At 38.9% G+C, this 24,309-nt stretch overlaps 1 protein-coding gene across 1 annotated transcript; it reads right to left on the minus strand.

The window, feature by feature from the left end:
• Window positions 1-4,385: 4,385 nt before the first annotated feature.
• On the minus strand, window positions 4,386-21,637 carry ush1gb (Usher syndrome 1Gb (autosomal recessive); the record flags this gene model as incomplete). Its single annotated transcript, XM_079845534.1, has 4 exons — window positions 4,386-4,670; window positions 8,526-9,095; window positions 13,621-14,071; window positions 21,474-21,637. 4 exons carry the CDS (start codon window positions 21,635-21,637, stop codon window positions 4,386-4,388), a joined length of 1,470 nt encoding a protein of 489 aa, XP_079701660.1.
• Between the last annotated feature and the right edge of the window lie 2,672 nt (window positions 21,638-24,309).

The raw sequence follows: 24,309 nt of genomic DNA on the forward strand, positions 1-24,309 counted from the left end.
AACATTTTCATTCATATTTTCCCTCATGAGGATCAAGAATGTCCTCGCAAGGTCAAAGATTTCTGGTATTACGATCCACGAGTGGACATTGTGTCCTGAAGCACACACACAGATAACACTCCTCACACAGCTATAGAATAAACCGGCCTTCTCTCTTATCTGTTGACTCGCTCATGTATTTAGCAAACCCTGCTCTCTCTCTCTCTCTCTCTCTCTCTCTCTCTGTCTTACTCTACTTGGCAGAAGACAAAAGAAAGGTTGCAGCAAAAAAGCAGGAAGGATGTGAGCGATTCTACACTCTAAAAAATGCTGGGTTAAAAACAAACCAAGCTTGGTTGAAAATGGACTAACCCAGCAATTGGGTTGTTTTAAGCAAACATTTAACCCAACCGCTGGGCTAAAACAACCCAATTGCTGGGTTAGTCCATTTTCAACCCAACTCGGGTTGTTTTTAACCCAGCATTTTTTAGAGTGTACACTGAACGCAAACAACATTAAAATACAAATAAATATCAAATAACTCAAACACAGGTCAATTCACAATTGTAAATAATGACTAGTTTATTAAAGTAACATTTTATCCACACAACTATTTGTCACTGAAAATATTGGCATTTGGCTCCCCTGAAAATGTGAGGTTCGTATTTCTTTTGATTTTATAGGGTGAAATATGACCCGGCATAGTTAGGGACAATCATAAAATATGACAATTATAGTTTGAGTATCATAAAAAAATAGGCAAGACTTCAAAAGACGAGAGGGAAGAGCACAAGCGAAAAACAAAACAATGAAACCTCCATCCTCTCATCGGGACACTTTGCAGGGATAGAGGTTGCTTTTTTATGTTTTATGAATTACTTGCACAGAATTGTTTGCATTGAACATCTACAATTACAATTTACAGCCCAAAATAATGTGACCATTTACATTTGTTCTGCCTGTGTTTCGTGCACAGGAACAAATAAAGCATTAGCTACATACTACCATAAACGAGAGACGGACAGGGGTGTAGATGAAGATGGAGTGTGTTGTATAGACAGATAAAGTAACAAGAGTTATATCAGCTTTCAGCATGTCAGCCTCTCAATCCTGCTCACACACACCCATAAATGAGCAGATAGCAGAGGAACACAGTATATCCAGAACAAACATGCCAGCCGCCGAGCCAGAAGCTTTGACTGTGGTCGATCAATAGCAAACACAGAACCGTACAGTACACCGATAAAACTGTACAAACATCAGGTGGCCATTGAAGACATTACACACACACCCAAACTCCAGCCATCTCTCAGCTGGAGTCAGTGTAATATACAATCGTTATCATCCGCTGAAAGCATACAGCAACTTTCCCATGAGTCAAACCATCATGTGTTTTGGCCGGATGATCGATGATGTCCAAAGCTCCATATACAGCATGTACACACAACTATGAACATAATCCCACATATAAAAACATTACATGCATATGAATTCAGTTACAAAGTGCAAATACAGTGAAGTTTGGACACATCTGACCTGGATGAGACCTTAAAGACTAAATGTTTCTGTTTGAATACTTGAAATCAAGAGTTTATTTCCAACAAGGTACATTAAATGAATTAAAACCATAATTTTACGTAATCTGGGAAAATGTGGGGAAACTAAAGCCTGGATACACTATACTGCCAAAAGTTTTGGGACGCCTGTCTTTACATGCACATGAGCTTTAATGCCATCTCATTCTTAATCTGTCGGGTTTAATATGGAGTCGGCCACCCTTTGCAGCTCTAACAGCTTCAGCTCTTCTGGGAAGGCTTTCCACAAGGTTTAGGAGTGTGTTTATGGGAAATCTTCTAGAAGCGCATTTGTGATGTTGGACGAGAAGGCCTGTCTCTCAGTCTCCGCTCTAATTCATCCCAAAGGTGATCTATCGGGTTGAGGACAGTCCACACCAAACTCCTCATCCATGTCTTTATGGAGCGACGATTTGTGCACCACAAAGTTAGGAGCATGAAATTGTCCAAAGTGTCTTGGTATACTGAAGCATTAAGAGTTCCTTTCACTGGAACTAAGGGGTCCAACCTCTGAAAAACAACCCCACCCCATAATCCCCCCTCCACCAAACTTTACACTTGACACAATGCAGTCAGGCAAGTCCCGTTCTCCTGGCGACCGCCAAACCCAGACTCGTCCATGGGATTGTCAGACAGAGAAGCGTGATTGGTCACTCAGAGAACACGTCTCCACTGCTCTAGAGTCCAGTGGCGGCACGCTTTACCCCACGCTTTGCATTGCACTTGGTGATGTAAGGCTTGGATGAGCTGCTCGGCCATGGAAACCCATTCCATGAAGCTCTACACACTGTTCTTGAGCTCATCTGAAGGCCACATGACGTTTGGAGGTCTGGAGCTCTTGACTCTGCAGAAAGTTGCCGACTTCTGATTTATACACCTGTGGCCATGAAGTGATTGAACACCTCAATTCAATGATTTGGAATACTTTTGGCAATATAGTGTATATAGATTTTTTGCTCCAGTACTATCAAATCACATTGTCACATTTAAGATGGGTTGTCACGTGGTAAGGGCTCAATTCTTGGTGTGAGTTGATAGTTGAAAATGCTAATTATTACAGCAAATTACTCTAATTTACCTTAGTCCTAAAAATACAGTATCCATATGCAAGATCATGCATCAGGAAACACAATGCCTTGAACCTCAAGCTGGTAAATAGCAGGTCAGATTAAGAGTTTATGTCAATTATACCACAAAACAACAAGGGCATTAATAAATGCATATTGACTTAATTCACCAAGCAGATCATCTTTGTGGGCAGGAAAAAGTGCTGAATAGAAAGTCATATGAGACCATAGAAGACCTGTAGTTTTCCTCCCAGCCACAAGGAGGTGGTTGTTTAACTCACTCATGCGCGCGCGCGCACACACACACACACACACACACACACACACACACACACACACACACACACACACACACACACACACACACACACACACACACACACACACACACACACACACACACACACACACACACACACACACACACACACACACACACACACACACACACACACACACACACACACACACACACACACACACACACACACACACACACACACACACACACACACACACACACACACACACACACACACACACACACACACGCTCTGTTCCAAATGCAGACATAAAAAGCATTTTAAATGTGGTTTGCATTGGGCAACCTTCCACAATGTGATGCATTTCAAAATGAAACCGGTTTTACAATTAGAAAAGTAGGGTGGAACTTGATTTGATCAATCTGGTCTTGTCTGAACAGGTTTTATAGAGAGATTGGGTAACAGAATGAAGTCAGAACAAGTTTACTAAAACAATGAATAAGTAGCTCTTGGCTATATTAATATTATTCAATAGCCTGCACAGACGCTACCAGAAAAACAAAGTCATTTCAGAGAAAGAGCAAGTTTTTTTCCCCGTTAGGACTGTCAAAAGATTAATCGCAATTAATCGCATCCAAAATAAAAGTTTGTGTTTACATAATATGTGTGTGTACTCTGTTAATTATTATTTATATATAAATACACACACATTCATGTATATATTTAAGAAATATTTGCATGTATATACTGTATATACATTTATATAATCTATAATATATATAAATATAAATGTTTTATATATAATGCTTAAATATATACATGCTTGTGTGTGTATTTATATATAAATAATAATTAACAGAGTACACACACATATATTATGTAAACACAAACTTTTATTTTGGATGCGATTAATCGCGATTAATCTTTTGACAGCCCTAGTAAAAATACAAAGCCAAAACATCTTTTATTTGGAATAAGATGAACACAAGATGCCTGTGAAATGACGTAAATGCACCTTAAGACCGGGGATGCACATTTCGTAAACAGGGTCAACTGAGGCATCATAAACATGAGAAGAGAAGTGGTTCTAAAAAGTAGGCAGTGTAATTCTCATAGCATTATTATACTACCTCCTAAAATACATCGTTTTGGCTAGATTCTCAGACAGCATGGCATGTCTCCTGTGCAGAGAAAGAAATCCTAGAAGGCAACAAGCTCAGAGAAAAAAATGCATCCAAAATGGTGGACAAGAGGAGAGAAATGCTGGTTATAAAGTACTGATAAAAAATACTCCAATTAAAATGGATTGTGTGTTTCATGTATCAGCTGGGAGTCAAGTCTCCATGCACTTTGCGTGAGAAGTGCTATTTGTGTACCGTGTTAAGTAGCAGCCTATGAGGATACAATTCAGCCAGGATGCTGCCTTAAAAAGCAGCTGCCTATGCAGGCAGCAAGGAAGTACACCAGGTTTTGGAGTCAATAACAGACACACACACACTCTTTTACAGCATAGTGTCTTGCATGCCGCCAGCTCGGTCGATAACACGGTTGCGTCGGCTGCACGCATCCAGTAGTTTTTTGCGAGGTCCGAGTGGGATGTGGATGCTAGTGAGGTCCTGCTCAGAGCACAACAGCAACGCCTCCAGGTCCATCTGCTCTCGATTGAAGATGGACAGGAAGTCAGTCAGTCCCTGAGAGGCCAGGAACACTTCCAAAGGAGCCGGCGATGGCTGTAGCTCGTCATCTTCCTCCTCCAAACCTAGGTCTCCTTCCTCCCATGGCAAATCCTACAGGACACCGCCAACAGGAGAACTGTCATTATAATCATCAAAGTCTATGGACCAGGGGCGATTCTAGGATTTTAATTTGAGGGTGTGAAAAAAAACAAAATGGTAACACTTTAGTTTAGGGTCCAATTCTCACTATTAACTAGTAGCTTATTAGCAGTGGTGTAGTCTACGTGATACGCAGGTATACGCCGTATACCCACTAGGAAAGGCCAAGGATTTCCGTATACCCACTTAAAAAAGCGTGTGGATACGTAACAGCATCATTTTGTGACAGAACTTTCATTCATAAACTCACCCCGTCTGTGTTGCGAACATAGACTGTGGTTGCGATTGCGAATCACTAACGTTTTTGGACTATTGGGGACCATTTGGACACCAGCCAATCAAATAAAAAAATATAGCTACCGAACAGCCAATCAGAAAATAGCATTGCTGTATCCGGGTAAGATTTAGATATTCCCGCAACAACAACGTTCACATTCTGCCACCTACTGGTGGTTTAGTTTAATGTTTCCTTTCCAACATTTCTTAATTGTATATTCAAAAATATTTAAAACAATCTCTTAACATTTTCAGTGTAAATTATTAAATTTAATTGGCAACAGCCCTACAGTGACTTATTCTAATTTAATTTATAGATCAAATTTAAGAATATAAAATGAAAGCTGAAGCATAGCCTATATTTAATAAGATTATGGGTATATTGCATTACAGATACTGGCACATGTCTAATTTACAACATTTACATCAATAAATTACTATATGGTGATATTAGTTATCAATACACTGTAAAAAAAAAAAATCAGGTCTCCAATTTAAAATTTTCTAGTGACTGATCACATCAAAATTTTTTAGTTGGCCAAATTGAATTTCTGTTAATTAAACTGCATCAGTTCACAGAAATTCAATTTGGCCAACTGAAAAATTTAGATGTGATCAGTCACTAGAAAATTTTCATTTGGAGACCTGAATTACACTGTAGTTATAGTAATTAGCTATTGAAAAGAGATTCTTTTTTCAATAGATAGCTTCAATAGCCTTTTTCAAGATGATATTTTGAAAAATGTTGGTAATCAGACAGTTGGCAGCACCCATTGACTTTCATAGTCTATATTTTTTCCTACTGTGGAAGTCAACTGTCTGATTACCAACATTTTTCAAAATATCATCTTTTGTGTTTAACAGAAGAAAGAAACTCAGTTTTGGAACAACTTGAGGGTGAGGAAATTACAACACAATTTTAATTTTTGGGTGAACTATATCTTTAAGAATGATTATACTATATGAATATGGTACCTGGAGCACAGGTTTTATCAGCTGACTTTCTTTTGTTGCTTATAATAAACTGGAATGTTGGATGGGTGCGTATGAGGCTGGGAGGGTGAAAAAAAATCACAGTATACTCACTATAAAGAACTAGACTACACCACTGCTTATTAGTATGCATATTAGGATATATTTATTATTAGTTTATTATGACTTATAAAGCAAATATTAATGCCTTGTTCTGTATGACCATATTGTACATCCTTTAATTATACAATCCCAAATGTGCGGTAGCTAGGGGGACATTTTTGATTTCCATGATCTACATATGTGCATTTTAAGATATTCTGAACACCAAAAAAGTAGATGACAACAGCTTGAAAACCATGTCAGTGGGCAGATATGACTGATTACGTTTTTCTACGTGAAGACAGTAAAACATATGTTTAACTGATATTTATATGTTTTATGAATAATTTTCATAGACATGTTCATTTACTGATGGCTACCAGGAAAGCTAGGTAACTAAATCTATTAAATCAATTCACAATATGCACACCTTCATTACTAATCTCATGCCCAATACAGGCTGAAAAAAGCTGAGCTTTTTATTTACTGAAGGCTACAAATGGAATTATATTAATTTACAATATGCACACATTCATTACTATTAATCTTATGCCTAATCTGAAGAAAATGGCTTTGTTAATATTTATTGTTTGTTAATTATATTACAAATAATTTTACATAGGCCTATTTCAAAATTAGACAAATGTTTATTCATTTTCCTGAATATTTTTGTCATTTGTTTAACATTTCTGATTAAACACTGCAAAAAATGCTCTTCTTACTTAGTATTTTTGTCTTATTTCTAGTCTAAATATCTAAAAAATTCTTAAATCAAGATGCATATACTAGATAAGTAAAATTACATAAGATATTTTTTCTATCTTGAAAAATCTTTTTAAATAACTTGAAAAAATAAAACAATTTGGACCCACTTTATATTAGGTGGCCTTAACTACCATGTACTAACATTTTAATTAATAATTTGATACAATGCACTTATTGTGTACAAACATGTTTTTACATTGTACTTACATTTAAAAAAATACCTGCATGTAATTACATCTGTAATTAATTTATGTAGTTACATTTGTAATTACACAGTTGACACTTCCCTTACACCTAACCCTACCCTTAAACTGACCCATACCACCACACCTGTCCCTAACTTTACCCTTAAACTGACCCACACCACCACACCTGTCCCTAACTTTACCCTTAAACTGACCCACACCACCACACCTGTCCCTAACTTTACCCTTAAACTGACCCACACCACCACACCTGTCCCTAACCCTACCCTTAAACTGACCCACACCACCACACCTGTCCCTAACCCTACCCTTAAACTGACCCACACCACCACACCTGTCCCTAACCCTACCCTTAAACTGACCCACACCACCACACCTGTCCCTAACTTTACCCTTAAACTGACCCACACCACCACACCTGTCCCTAACCCTACCCTTAAACTGACCCACACCACCACACCTGTCCCTAACCCTACCCTTAAACTGACCCACACCACCACACCTGTCCCTAACCCTACCCTTAAACTGACCCACACCACCACACCTGTCCCTAACTTTACCCTTAAACTGACCCACACCACCACACCTGTCCCTAACTTTACCCTTAAACTGACCCACACCACCACACCTGTCCCTAACCCTACCCTTAAACTGACCCACACCACCACACCTGTCCCTAACTTTACCCTTAAACTGACCCACACCACCACACCTGTCCCTAACTTTACCCTTAAACTGACCCACACCACCACACCTGTCCCTAACCCTACCCTTAAACTGACCCACACCACCACACCTGTCCCTAACTTTACCCTTAAACTGACCCACACCACCACACCTGTCCCTAACTTTACCCTTAAACTGACCCACACCACCACACCTGTCCCTAACCCTACCCTTAAACTGACCCACACCACCACACCACACCTGTCCCTAACCCTACCCTTAAACTGACCCACACCACCACACCTGTCCCTAACCCTACCCTTAAACTGACCCATACCACCACACCTGTCCCTAACCCTACCCTTAAACTGACCCACACCACCACACCTGTCCCTAACCCTACCCTTAAACTGACCCACACCACCACACCTGTCCCTAACCCTACCCTTAAACTGACCCACACCACCACACCTGTCCCTAACTTTACCCTTAAACTGACCCACACCACCACACCTGTCCCTAACTTTACCCTTAAACTGACCCACACCACCACACCTGTCCCTAACCCTACCCTTAAACTGACCCACACCACCACACCTGTCCCTAACTTTACCCTTAAACTGACCCACACCACCACACCTGTCCCTAACTTTACCCTTAAACTGACCCACACCACCACACCTGTCCCTAACCCTACCCTTAAACTGACCCACACCACCACACCACACCACACCTCCAGGACCAGAGCTGCCCATCCCTGATCAAGCTCAGGTGGCAGAACAAGTGGAATCCATATAGTATCTGATCATTTGGTTTGTACCTGCAAATTCCTCTCTTGGAGGCTCAATGAGCTGCCCATGCTGACTTCATCGAGACTGGGTGACCGTAGTGGCAATCTCCCTCGTAAGCGGACGTTCGGGGCTCGTCCCACTGGTTCACTCCCCACCACGCTACCCTCACTCTGTCCCATCCGGAATACCCCATCAGTCGCATAATTGCGGCGGAATACCATGGTACCAAGTCCTGGGCGGTTGAACAAAGAATCCCGACCGGAATCTGTACTGATTTCGGAGTATGCAGCATCATATAGACCTGGATCACTGAGTGCCCGGGACACAGTGTCTACCTCATCATCATCTTCGTCTTCCCTAATGTCCTGTTTGCCAGAAAACATGTTACGGATGTTGAGTCGAGGATTGGACTGCTGGCGTGGGTTGACATATGTACCCTGTTTCATGAACATCACGTCATTGCCCAGCTGAAGACCCGAGAGCGAGCGAACACTCCTTCGGCCGTCTTCGGAAATCTTGAACGTTCCATCGCCTTGCTTCTTCTTCTCAAGACGCCGCAAAATCTTGGTCCGCCCTCTAGTTGTTGACTGAAGCGTTGCCTGTAAAGACAAATAAAAAAGTCATCCTTTTGCAAATTATTTATCCAAAGCAAATGTACAGTAGTGCATTTATATCAGGGGCACATTGAGCATCATGGGGTGGGGACTGAACTAGCAACTGTTGCAATCTACTGCTGATTGTTTAACAGAGTTTGAGTATGTGGACACCCCCTTCTTAGACCCTCATTACACCTGGTATTAACACTAGAAACGCCACGGGGTAAAATTTACCCATGGCTGTTTTTCGAATGTACATCACAGATTTCCAATAAAATATCCAAGCCTCCCAGTCACGGACTTTTACTAAAACTGTGTCATTTATAATCCCCTGTTGTTAAAATTGTTTAGATAAAACCAGATTTAAAAACGGGGCATTTATACCTATAAGCGCCAGCGGGTCAAATTTACCCCAAAATAATTCCTCTATTTTCGTGCTGTGTTTGAGCAACGTGTCGGGTTACTGTAAATAGCCACACAATGCCCATTCAAATAAAGATGTTTTAGCCTATTTATAAATGTTCAGACTTTGGATTAATTATACATTTTTGTTTTGCAATTTTGTATTGAGTATTGTTGCTATTTATTCAAGTCTGCCTGTTTCCTGAAAAAAAAAAAAAATTCCGATATGATGGAATGAATAAAACAATTTTCATCATTATCCTAAGTTTATAGGTGTTGTTCTCTTATTCAAATTATAAATGATATAACTATACAAATGAATAATTAATTAGGTCAAACTGTGCGCTTTAATTCGTATGTTATCCTTATCTTAAGTTGTCATACATTTTATGCAGTGCGGTGGATTATTATTGCTCTTCATTGTCTATTTAGGGTATTTTAGTAATTTAAATAACATGGGTTATCTTAATATGGGATTAATGACATTTTATTATAATATTACACCACCCAAATATGTATTTTTTCCATCTAATTCTCGTCGTCATTGCAGGCTGGTTTAGCCTATAGTCACCAAAAAGTGATTAGTGTAGCCTGCTTAAAATAGCATAAAACAACAGGACAAAAACATAGTTGATGACTAAAAATAATCATTTCATGACTCTATACATTACTCTGTGAAGACAGTGGCATAATACAGTGACATATTACGTTTTTTAGCCGTATCAATACAGTAATAATCTGCATGGGTAAATTTTACCTGCTGGCAGTTTTAGGTATACAGCGACCTCTTGCGGTTCTAGTGTTAAGATGCATTTTGGTCGATCGGATCACAAGTAGACGAGAGAGACATATACACCTGGTATTTTAATCCATCCATTTGGTCCACTTTCAACCACTTCTGTTGGGATTTCTTCAAGGGGAGGGTCTATGGGCAGGTAAATGTATGGCTTTTTACAGATCTTTAAATCTAATGGACAAAATATGTGCATGCCGTTTACATGGAAATGCACACGGACATGACGGAAAAACAGCTTTCGTTTCTGCTCTGATAGCCGCAAGACCACACCGAACGCTGTGAGTGTGTGTTGGAAATCAGGAATAGTGAGCGAACATTGTGTTTGGTATGTTATTCATTTTCAAACCAAAATTAGGTCTTTAGCCAACAAAGTGTAAATCCTGTCTGACTAGCGCTAGTAATGTTTACGCATTAGGTCAGTAGACGGAGAGTTTTAAGCCCCGTTTCCACCGAAATTAATTTTCCCCCCAGACCTGCAACTGTCTGCCTTTCCACTGCGGTCTAAAGTACCGTGAAGATTAGGCAAATTAGTCCAGAGACGTGGGACTGTGCACGACTGTTCCTCCCAGTCACGACGGACAGCAATCATTTATGTGCGACACTGTCTGCAACAATAACAAGTATGGAGGAGATTCAAGCAGCGCTGCTTTTGCTAGTTATGTATTGGCTTACTAACGAGGTAATTAACAAAGCGGCGCAAAAGAGACGAGCACTGATACTAAGGCGTATTCTGAAAGCTCGTAAAGCTAGATTTAAAATAAGACAACGTATGTTATTATCAGCTATTACGGACATTGACCGTGAGATTGCTGAGACGAACGCGCCATCGGACAGAAAGAGCAAAACTGATATTTACTGAACGCAGAACGAACCTCGCAAAAGACTATAAAAATGCCGGTTGTAATAAAATGCTGCGTGGAGTCAATCAATCAGCATGTTCAGCGCCCAAGTCCCTCCCCCCAGCCCTAAAGAAAGTTTCCGAACTTTGAAAAAGTACTACCTTGCGAGCAGGGCCGTTTGGAGGGGGATTAATTTACCCGGAACTTCATTTAGACCCTGCGGTCGAAACACACCACCCCAAAGTTCCTAGGGAAAGTTCCTGCGGTGGAAACGCGGTTTTGGTGGCTGTTCGAATGCATTTGACCACAAGCATTTACACTATGAAAGCAATCTGGTCGAATTCGTTTTCAAAACGTTTCAGGTCCAAACGCGATTTTGAGAACCAATCAGATTGGATAAAATAACACGCACCCAATTCTGATTCGCCAGGGACGCAGCGACCTGCGACCGGAGGAGGATCTTTAAAAACCAATTAGAGACCAGCTTCAGGTCACATGCTACCCGTAGATTTTTGGACTTAGGTCAAAACGTTTCAGGCCCTGTTTACACTTGTATTTAGCGTCATCCACTTGAGATCCAATCGACCAAAACACATCTTAATACCAGGTGTATACAGGGTCTAAGTAACAGGTTTGCATATTTTAGCTATACCCATTATTAACAAGAGCATAAAATCAAGCATGCATCTCCATAGGCAACTATTTCAACTCATTTACACTGTGTGCAGAATTATTAGGCACGTTGATTTTCTGATCATATTTTTTGTCCAGGCACATTTTACCAATTCCAAACCGCATTAAGCTGAATAAATACTATTCGTTTTGTATTTAATCATTCATAAGTGATATATAATTGTTCACGAAGGCTGGAAATGAAAAACACCTTATATTCAGGTGTGCAGAATTATTAGGCATGTTTTCTTTTACAGATAAATTGAGCCAAAAAAGAGATTTAACTCAGACTGAAAAGTAAACAATTATTAAATGCCCACGAGGATGCAATACTAATGCAATACTAGACATTGGAGTTAAGGCGTGACCATTGGACAGTGAAATGCTCGTTGGGTCAGCAGGATCAGACAAAAACAGGTGGTGAGGAAAAGACACCTGTTAACTGCAAAAGAATTAAGGTGAAGAATTAAGTGTGAAACCATCAGGAACCCTTTAGTCTCCAGCGCCACCATTTTCCAGAGCTGCAACCTACCTGGAGTCTCCAGAAGTGCAAGGTGTCAGGATCTCAGAGACTTCAGTTAGGTAAAGAATCCTAAAGAATCACAAGCTGAAGTGTTGTGAAATACATGAAGACTGTTTTTTTATAGGCTTTACGGACTGATAGGTTGAGAGTGACTCTTGAAGGACCAGCACCACATCCTCTAGTACCAAAATTCATCTTCCAGAATCTGGCAGTAAGTTTTGGGAGTTCATTTTTAGTCCATCTCTGCAAAACCGACTTCAGGATGGACTAAAATGAACTCCCAAAACTTACTGCCAGATTCTGGAAGATGAATTTTGGTACTAGAGGATGTGGTGCTGGTCCTTCGAGTCACTCTCAACCTATCTGTCCATAAAGCCTATAAAAAAACAGTCTTCATGTATTTCACAACACTTCAGCTTGTGATTCTTTAGGATTCTTTACCTAACTGAAGTCTCTGAGATCCTGACACCTTGCACTTCTGGAGACTCCAGGTAGGTTGCAGCTCTGGAAAATGGTGGCGCTGGAGACTAAAGGGTTCCTGATGGTTTCACACTTAATTCTTCACCTTAATTCTTAATTCTTTTGCAGTAAACAGGTGTCTTTTCTCCGCCACATGTTTTTGTCTGATCCTGCTGACCCAACGAGCATTTCACTGTCCAATGGTCATGCCTTAACTGCAATGTCTAGTATTGCATTAGTATTGCTCCCATCTCATGGGCATTTCATAATTTTTTAAGTTAAATCTCTTTTTTGGCTCAATTTATCTGTAGAAGAAAACATGCCTAATAATTCTGCACACCTGAATATAAGGTGTTTTTCATTTCCAGCCTTCAGCATTTGGAATTGGTCAAATGTGCCTGGAGAAAAAATATGATCAGAAAATCAACGTGCCTAATAATTCTGCACACAGTGTAGAACTATTTTCTGTTCCTGCATTATCTACTTTGTGCACAAAAGTAAATAAATAAAAACCCATGCTCTGAACCCCAGTGAGCACCTTTGGGATAAATCAGAAATGCAGTCTTATTGGTGACATACTACACTCTTATTCAGGGGTGTCCAAACCTGCTCCTGGAGGGCCAATGTCCTCCAACCTGCCCAAACATACTTACCTGGAATTTCTTGATTAGCAAGTTAAGGTGTGTTGATTGGAGCTAAACTTTGTAGGATTGTGGCCCTCCGGGAGTAGGATTGGACACCCCTGCTTTTATTGACCTAATGGTTAAGCAAAGGTTTTATGTTGAGTGTGGTTTCCGGTTCGATGCCCTTTTGTACCCATGTGTTCAGACACAGTACCTGTGAGTACGTCATGTTGGAGTCGAGGGTGTTGAACTGAGGGATCCTTCGGCTTAAGGTGCTGCTGAAACTGCTGTAACTCATTGTATCCGACGTGTCCATCGCAGCGTTCTCTCTCAAGAAATGCTTCTCCATGCGTTCGTGATGTTTGCGCTGGAGCTTTTCACAGTTCATGATGCGCTTCTCTGCATTACGGAAGGCACGGTCCTTCAATTTGCTCACCAGCTTGGGGTTGATGGTGATCTGTTTGGCGGCGATGGAGTCCAGATATCGCACACATTCCATGTGGCCCCTAGAGGCCGCCATGTCCAGTGGCGTGTGGTAGTCATTGTCCAAGCACCACACGTTGGTGCCAAAGGACACCAGAAAGGACAGACAGTTCAGATGGCCGTTAGCTGCCGCCAGGTGAAGGGGAGTGTTTCCCCAAATATCACATTTATCTGGATCTCCACTGTGGACCAAATAACAAAAGCAATAGTGGATTGGTTATGTCTAATTCTGTTCTGCTGATTCTAACATAGTTTACATTGTCAAAATGAGTAGTTTATGGATATGGTTTTGTCAGTGACTGATACCAATACCAATATCAATATCTAAAGAGCAGGATGGCTGAAGGCCAATATTTAAAATTTTCCCCGCCATTGGCATCCGTCTTTCTGTGTTTTCACTGTAATAAGGTAGGGGGCGCTATTACACATCTCCTGAACGAGTACAGAATCTCCCGATCAAAACACATGCAAAGAAGAACCAGAAACAAGCGTTATCATATGTAAAAATATAGCTGCAAGCAGCAATACTGGGGCCTAGCGCAAATAAGAAGAAAAGACATGCCAAAATAGCTGGGAGTGTCAGACCAACTGCAGCAATGAGCAATTAAACACATTTTAAGATGATTTTAGACAAAAAGGCTGAAAAATGCATTGTATATGGGAATTTCATGTTTTGTTCTATTATAGCGCTACCAAGAGGCACAATCCTACCATTTTTTTATGTGTCCTCGGAGTGAGCCCATACATGTGTGTGTCAATTTTGGTGAAAATATCTCATTTCGTTTTGGAGTTATAGACATTTATATGAGAAAAACACGAAAAAATGACTGACACCTGACTTTGATTGAATTTTACTACCCCTTACTATCAATATTTTGCCAATTGGGCATAACGTTATTAAAACCAACCTATGTTTCCGAACTTCTGACGCTGGTTTCATCTCGATCAGACTAGCAGTTGCGAAGATATCAGCTAACGTTTTATAAGTGCTAAATTGCAACGCTGCACAAACCATATGCCGAAACTTGACAAATCTGGTATCGTTGGACTCGGCAAGTATTCAGGAGACAAAAAAAGTTACTCCCATGAAAAAAAGTCAACCACACCCAAAGTTATAAGCGTTTGAAAAAAATATTTATCCACTAGGTGGAGCTGTTTCGAAACTTCTCAGGCTCTTTCAGGGCATCATGCTGATGACCCATACCGAGTTTTGTAACAATCCGTTTATGCGTTCATAAAATACATTATTTTAGCACAGAATTCAAAATGGCCGACAGCCAAAATGGCCGATATGGTAAAATTGGATATCAGATGACTCGGCATGGCGTCCTGAATCTAACGAGACCAGGTTTATGATTTTTGGACAAACTTGTTGATGGACTCCATCTACTCCATTTATGTTTTGATCATCGTTCTGAATCCCATCTGGATGTGGTCTTCGACAACAATGCACTTTTTTTGCTCAAAATGTTGCTTTTTTACCAAACTTACCCACATTCACGTGTTGATAAAAAAGGAATGCATGAAGCTAGAATAAAACAGTTTTTTGTGTGTTTTGTTTATGCTCTTTCTTTTGATATATCACATGTTCAGATATTCATACAACAAAATATTCTGGGGGCCATGAAACTTGTGAAAATGATCAAAAATGCTGGCGCTGGCCGGCAACTTTTTTCAAAAACGCTGGCAGGGAAAGAGTTAAGACAACTTAATAATGGTTCCAGGCAAAAATGGTTTGTGGCCAATGCTGATAATCTCAAAATGGTCAAATTTTGGTTAACTATTTGACCTAGTCAACACGCTGATCAAATACTAGAGAAAATATAGAGTGTGTGAATACATGTGTATGTGCACATGGGCATGTTGGTGCATGAGTGCATGCATTCATGTGTGGCAAGGTGTTAATCTGAATACGTAACATGATGCTTTGGAGCTCCACTTACCCACTGTAACACACATGTACACACACCTTACACACATTATGCAAACTGCCTTAGTGACTCACCTCTCGAAGTCATTAAAAACTGTGCACCATGTAATGCATTCATCATCTGCACTGAAAGAGACCTGCAGTATTCATTACCAACCATCCTTTTACAGACTTTTTTCTGCTCGTTTCACGCATGAGACACAATATTGACAATTTAGAACAAGTGCAAATTAAATTAAGTCCAATAGATAATACTAATGCAATGCTGAAATGATGCTGCCCATTTAATATGCTAAGGCCCAGTTCTCATGTCCGCAAAAAATCTGAAAAGAGTTGCTGCAGTGCAAATGGCTGCCACTCATTAGCAGAGACCAGAACAAACTATGCAAGGTTTTATGGGACCAAGTGGGGTCACAGGATTGAAATACTACAGAGAGCAAAAAACGTGAAAGACTGAGGAGCATAATGGTGCTGACATTCAAGTTAACAAAATGCCAACAGAGAAGCGGCAGAGGAATAGCCCTAATTCATTATATTGACCTTTCACTGTGAACATTAACATCTTTCTCTCTGTCTGGCCATGTGTAAAATCCCTCTCTCGATGACTGTGCATGAGGTTGTGAATCTCTCAAGCTTTACGCTAGAGATGTAGCGCAGACATCCTGGAGCCGTGATGCTCACTTGGCTGATGCAAAGTCTGTTTTGGTCAATACTTCCAAGTAAAAGCCTTTCCAGCAACCAAGAAAAGTCCTCTCCAAATCTCCTCTCCAAGCACGAACCCTCATCCTTCCCTTGCACTCGCAGTTCAACATGACCCGAAGCCCTAAAATCAGACTTCATTTCTTTTTTGTCCAGAAAGCTTATTTTATTTAATTTTGATAATATTTTGTTATTTTATTTACCTATTACTATATTTGATCAACAAATAATAAATAAATAGTAATTTAGGCCACATCCACACAAAGCCAGAGCTTTCCCTAGCCAATCTTTTTTCCCCCTTGTATCACGAAATATCTGCGTACAAATGAAACCACTGAAACCGACTCAAGACGATGTAGTACACATGCCAGACCAGAATGTGGCGCTGTAATTCTAACACAGAGATACACTAAAAATGGAGAAGAAGAGTTGTGGCTAGGACTGCGTTCCACTCCACTTTTAGACACACTCTTACAAACTTCCCTAAGCACTTCCCCTCGAGGGGAATCCCTGCCGCCATTTTGAAGTGTGTTCCACTTCGTGAAGTGGACGAGGGAAGTTTATATGGACAGACCCTCGCTACATATACCACAATGTAACACGATTGTGACGTCCCCCCGCTTATCGCGTTTAATTAACTCTACCACAAACAACTCTATGATATATATATTTTTTAAACAACCCAAACACACCTATATACATATAGAATGCCGCATTAAACAATTGCGCAAGGGAAAAAAATTGATACTAAATCAATCCATAGTGGATTCCAAGTGATCAAGGGCTTAGGACATTCCAGTTCAGCCCATTGCAAAGGTTGCACTCATGCGATGTAAGCAATGAAGCACATCCAAGTGAACGAGAGGGAAGTTAGCGAGTAGAGGGCATAATAAAAACGAACTGGAACGCAGCATTAAAGGGGTACAGCAACGGTCGAAGTGAGGCAAAATCTCACGATAAAGAAACAATAAATAAATATGCTACTTACCAGATGTGTTTTATTAACGCCTAGACCTACCCCAACCCTAAACCTACCCTTACAATAATGCAAATACAGTAATTAAATGACGCAATATTGATGTGCGCATGCCCAGTGCCCGTAGTTGTATCCCTTTCTAGTCTTTGCCGTGCGGGATGGCAAAGTTTTGCACAAAATATACGGATTGGCTGTACATACGAAAAAACAGGGATGTCAGTTTCAGATTCATCCACTCTGGGACCCGGTTTCAGCCTCCTAAAACACTGGATCGGTCTGGACGAAACGCTGATAAGATACAAATTTTTACGCATATACAAATAAACGCATCTCAGTGTGGACGGGGCCTTAATCACATTCTCACATTCTTTCAACGTCAAAGTCATCAAAATAACTCACCATTTCATGCATAGCCCTTTGAATTCAGCTCAAAATCTCTTACATTGGGTGTCTCTGCCGAGCTCTTGTGGGAAAAAGATAATATAAGATGATATTTCATGACTCTTGATGGCCTTATAGCTCTATATGGAGCAGATGAGTTGTTCCGCTGGGTCCTAAAGTCAGTTTCTCTTCAGTATGCATTCAGATACACATCATTTTTTGGTCGTTTTAGCATTTAAATTTTGAGCATTTTTAGGGTTTTCTATGTGTACTAAAGCATTCCTCACATTCCATTCATTCCTAAGGGGGTCAAATCGACCCATGAGGGAAGGATTTTTTACTTTTAAAAACTTTTTTAACTCATCAAATCCAGCCAATGACCAAAGTCCTAGGGTCTTGGACCACTCTGATAAACTCTAATTTTTTTAAATTTCTTTAAAAAACAAAACGAGTTTCGGGTCAAAATGACCCGAGGGAAGGATGAGGGTTAATAATCTAATGCACACTTTTTAACAATCCAATTAACTCCCAATGGATAAAATCTAGGGCTCGCCTTCATTTTTTAGTTGAATGTCCTGTTTTATTCAGAAATGCGTTCAGTAAAATGGGTTGCAAACAGCGTTTCACGTTGACACAAATATTACTTAAAGGAAGACGCCGACTTTTTGAGACTAGCTTATTCACCGTATCCCCCAGAGTTAGATAAGTCCATACATACCATTCTGGAGGTAAATGGCTCCATTAAGCATTGTGTACTAAGACAAACGGAAAATGAAAAGATGCGATTTTCTAGACCGATATGGCTAGGAACTATTCTCTCATTCCTGCGTAATGATCAAGGAACCTTTAGCAATGATATTACGCAGCGCCTGAAAATAGTCTAACTTCCGTCAACATAACCAACGTGACAACCTGCTTACACAGAGAGCGCTGGGGACTATTTTCAGGCGCTGTGTAATATCATTGCTCCGCTGCACTCGTGGGACGGCTCAATTTCCTTGATTATTACTCAGGAATGAGAGAATAGTTCCTAGCCATATCGGTCTAAAAAATCACAACTTTACTAACTATACACATCACAACATGTAAATAGGAAAATGTTGGCGTTATTTTGTCCCTTATTGAGCAGTAGGCTAGCTGGAGCCATTTACCTCCAGTCTTTGTGCTAAGCTAGGCTAGCGGTGTGAGCGTCAGACAGAGTTATGGCACGGAGATGAGATGTATGGACTTATCTAACTCTGGGGGATAAGGTGAATAAGATAAAAGTCGGCGTGTTCCTTTAAGAATAAATCCATTCCACAGAATTACATAAGTATTACCTCAAAATCAACACAGAATGATTCTCGCTCCTAAATACACACACACTTTGGGAATCATGAACTCATTAAACTGCATTCGTCTCCTCCTCTGAAGGTGTTTCAGTAACAGATCTGATGCAGAACACTAATTGGAGAACAGCGAGGGTGTTCACAGAGCAGAACATTTAGCTTCCATTATTAACCTTGTCCTGAGATAAGAGCCAGGTTATTTAGATCTAATTACCCAATGACTTGATAAACAGTACAACGCTACAAAAGAACAGTTCACAGAAAAATATTATTCACTTTCCCTCCTGCTGTTCCATAGCCATATGATGATATTTTCAATTTGAAAAATCTTTCAGCAGCCCTTTCATGTAATATAACAGCATGTAAACATCAGCAAGACATCGGCATATGTCCATGACATGATTATTACAGTATGCCTTTATCTGCAACTCCTTGCATGCAGAGTTCATTATTTACTATATAATATAGGACTAGTACTTTTAAGCAGTAGTAAGAGAAGACGACAGAAAAGCATCGCTCAAGACAGAGATGCATTATTCTCCCGGTGACCTTTATTTTAATCAGCCCAGGGCAGTAAATATGCAAATAAAACAATTCAGATATCCATCAGTGAAGCGGCTGGGTGTTAGACTAGAGGATCTCAGTGCAGATGTGATCCGATACAGGAGAACACAGAACAGCCATCCAGTTAATGAAACGGTATATGCCAAAACATAACTAGACCTGAGAGGGCTGTATATCATATTAATCATGTTAAAAATGTATAAACTGTTAAAACGACCTTCTTCAAGTAGAATCAAAGAGGGCCTTACAGACTGATGCTATCATCATTAATGTTTGGTTAAGGTGACCTAGTTACATTGTACTTACTTGTTACAAGTTACATATATTTACCATACAGTACATTATGCATAATTACACTCAACTAACCCTCAACCAAACCCTAATCCTATAGTAAGTATGCGTTGTTAATGGATATTACTTAAATATATAATTAAATTGTAATAATGACACCTTAAAATAAAGTGTAAACGCACTGGGTAATATTAATTAACTATGTACTTACTATAGAGTTAGGGTTTGGTTTAGTTGCATGTAAATATGCATAAATTACTGTTATTACTGTACATGTAGTAACGTGTAACTACGTAAATAAATAAAGGTAACACTTTAATTTACAGCGTCATTGTTACATGTACTTACCAGTAAATTATGCATATTTACATGCAACCAAACCGAACCCTAACCCTATAGTAAGTACACGCAGTTACTTAATATTACTCAGTACCTACTAGTGTAACAAATACACTTTAAAATAAAGAGTTACACTTTATTGGAAGGTGTTATAGTTACAGTGTAATTATATATTTATGTACTGAGTACAACATGTACTTACTACAGGGTTAGGGTTTGGTTTAGTTGCGTGTAAATATGATTCATTTACTGTTACTACTGTACATGTAGTAACGTGTAACTACTTCACCTTAAAATAAAGGCAGCACTTTAATTTACAGCGTCGTTATTACATATACTTCCCATAGTAATAACAATAAATTATGCCTAATTACATGCTAACCCTAACCCAAACCCTATAGTAAGTACACGTAGTTACTTAATATTACTCAGTACCTACTAGTGTAATAGAGTGTAATTATATATTTAAGTACTGAGTAATATCAACTAACAACATGTACTTACTATAGGGTTAGGGTTTGCTTTGAGGGTTATTACTATGGTAAGTACATGTACGGTAATATATGTAACAATGACACTGTAAAATAAAGCAAAAATAAAAGCGTTACCGGATTTTTAATTCTCTTTATTTCTGTTTACTAAATACTTAAAAGAAAAGCAATACACTAATCAGCAGTACGTAACAATATAACACATCATCTCTGAAAAATATTGCATTGTTGAGGCTCTCGGGGACTTAAAAATAAATACCTTTAAGAAATGTTCACACGTTAAGATTTTCAGATTGCGTTTAAGTACACTACCATTGTTAATACTGTATTTGTGCACAATGCTTTTTGTCACTATACTAGATAACAGTGCAGTTCTGAAAAGAAATGCCTACATTCTCAGTAACAACTGCATGCTGGAATTTGACTCAGTCAGCGAATATTACACACACATAAAAAAACTTTCACACACACAGCATTTGTAGTCTCAAATTGAATTTTAAATGAAAATGTATGTTAAAAAATAAATGCATGAATAATGAATTAAAAATATATACATTGTACATGAATAATTCAAGCATCACTCACCCTCGTGCCACCAGCAGTCTGAGCGCGTCCAGGTTGCCGTGGTGCGCGGCCCAGAGCGTCGGCGTCATTCCATCCTCATCCGGCGCGTTCAGCTCTTTGCGCGTCGCGTCTTTCAGCAGGTGCAGGTGCCCGTCTCGAGCCGCCCGGTGGTATTTGTCGTTCATGGCGCCGGCGGCTGAACCCTCTACCCCGGCTCACGGACGGTCATTTGGCGTGTGTTGTGTTGGCGAGATTTCACGTGCGCTTCTGGCGTCTCCACTCGAGCAACTGCGCTCAGGCTCGAGCGGTTGCTATGGGAGGAGGCCTGCAGGAAAGGCCACGCCCACTTCCTCTCAGCGCACACCTGAGAGATGAGAAGTCACACCTGAGGTGACACATTCACGTAAACTCACACTCATTAGAAGAAGAATCAGTATTGACGCACGATATATATAACACAGATTTGACATGAATGCCATAACGCAAGGACCCTGCGCATGGAAGCTACTTCCTGAATTGATTCATCTATAAGATCAATCTTATATTATATACACTGCGTTCAAAAGAAAGATTTGTAATGTTTTTAGAAGAAGTCTCTTCTGCTCACAAAGGCTGCATTCATTTGATTTAAACTACAAAAAACAGTAATATTGTGAAATATTATTAAAATGTAAAATAACTGTTTTGTATCTATAATATATTTTAAATTTTTTTTATTTGTGTGAATTTTCAGCATCATTACTCCACACGACCTTTCAGAAATCATTCTACTATGATGATTTGATGCTCGAGAAACATTTATGATTATTATCAATGTTGAAAACAGTTGTGTAAAACATTTTTTTTTAGGATTATTTGATCAATAGAAAGTTCAAAAGAACAGCATTTATCTGAAATATAAAGCTTTTGCAATATTATACTACTGTTCAAAAGTTTTGGGTCAGTAAAAATAATAATATATATTTTTTTGGGAAAGAACTTAAAGAAATTAATACTTAATTAATACAATTAATTTTGAACGCTCTATTCATAAAAGAATCCTGAAAAATTTTTTTTTCAACATTGATAATAATCATAAATGTTTCTTGAAGATCAAATCAGCATATTAGAATGATTTCAGCTTTGCATCACAGAAATATATGACATTTAAAAATATTCAAATAGAGGTCATTTTACATTTTAACATTTCAAAATATTACCGTTTTTTGTATTTGGTGAGCAGAAGAGACTTCTAAAAACATTTAAACCTTTGTGTAAAACATTTTTTAGGATTATTTGAACTAAAAAGAGAACATATAACACCAGTATTCGCTGCACTGGCTTCCAATAAAACGTAGAATTGATTTGAAAGTCCTCCTCATCATCAAAGCTCTTAACGGACAAGGCCCTAACTATATTTCCAGTTCTCTTGTTAATTATATTCCATCAAGAACCCTAAGATCATCTAGTGCAGGTTTTATTGGAGGTTACCAGTTATCGACGAAGGAAAATCGGTGAAGTGGCCTTTGCAAATTATGCGGCAAAACTATGGAACATGCATCAGATATTAGGAAAGCTAGTACACTTAGTATTTTTAAAAGTAAGCTTTTTATCTTGGCATTTAATTAGTTTGGCCTACTCCAAATTATGCTTATTATCAATTATGTCCTATTTTTTAGTAGGCTATGTTGTGTAATTTAATTTTATCATATGTTTTGTATTTTATTCTGTATGTTGCATTTGCAAATTTCTTATGTTAGATGTATATTTTTTTTATTGAACATGATTTTTTTTATGTAAAGCACTTTGAACTGCATCATATGCCTGTAAAGTGCTATATAAATAAAGTGTATTATTATTGTGTATTGTTCAAATTCATAGCCTTTCATTATGTTCGGGATGAAAACATCCACTAAATTAAACATGCTGTGAAAATGGATCATATATTTGTAATATATTTTTCTATTTTTTTTTCTTTTGCATAAATCTGTTAATCATCTCAGTCCTGATTAAAACTAGTAAATGCTTAAAAAAAATTCCAGAATTTTCTTTAATTGCCAAGTTCATAAATGATGTCACTAATTTGGGGAAAACACACAAAATGACTTATTTTCAATATAAAAAGTGATTGTGGACTGCATTTTTTTTTTTTTTTTAAAACACAGTCTTGAACATGTGACAGATTAGCAACAACATTGATGCATTGATAGTTTTTGTGCAGCATCAGATTTGAATTTTACTCATTTATATGCTGTTATACTCCATAGAAAAGCCAGAAACTAAGCTTTGCTCAGGCCTATCTAAAGGGTTAATGGTGCCACCTGGTGATCAACAGTAAATATTACACATTTTACCTCTTCCCAACAGGGAAAACCACCGACAGTCAGAATGCATGGTATATGATGTCATGGCTTTGCAATCAAAAAATGTGCTTATAATGGAAGTCAATGGGGCAAACAGCCACGGACAGTAAATTAAAAAAATGTAATCTGATGCTGCACAAAAACTAGCAATGCATCAAAGCCAATGTTGTTATTAATCTTTCTTTCACAGGTCCACCGTGATAAAAAAAAAAATCCAGTCCACAATCACTTTTTATATTGAAAATAAGTCATTTTGTGGACAGAGGTTGGTTAATAGAAATATTAATACAAATTTGAAAAAAATATTTTATCTGATACATTTTTACAGCAGTTTAATTTAGTGGATGCTTTCATCCCAAACATAACGAAAGGGTAGTGAAAGCGCCCACAGTGTATTGTTGAATTTTTGAACATTTTCAAAGCATTTCCCCAAAATATTTGTCAAAATAAGATTTGTCACCAAAAATCATTCCATTTGCTGAAACACAGAGAAAGTAGTCCAAATTAAGACTCAA

The sequence above is a fragment of the Gobio gobio genome (genome assembly GCF_949357685.1).
Source record: "Gobio gobio genome assembly, chromosome: 20".
Lineage (NCBI taxonomy): Eukaryota > Metazoa > Chordata > Actinopteri > Cypriniformes > Gobionidae > Gobio > Gobio gobio.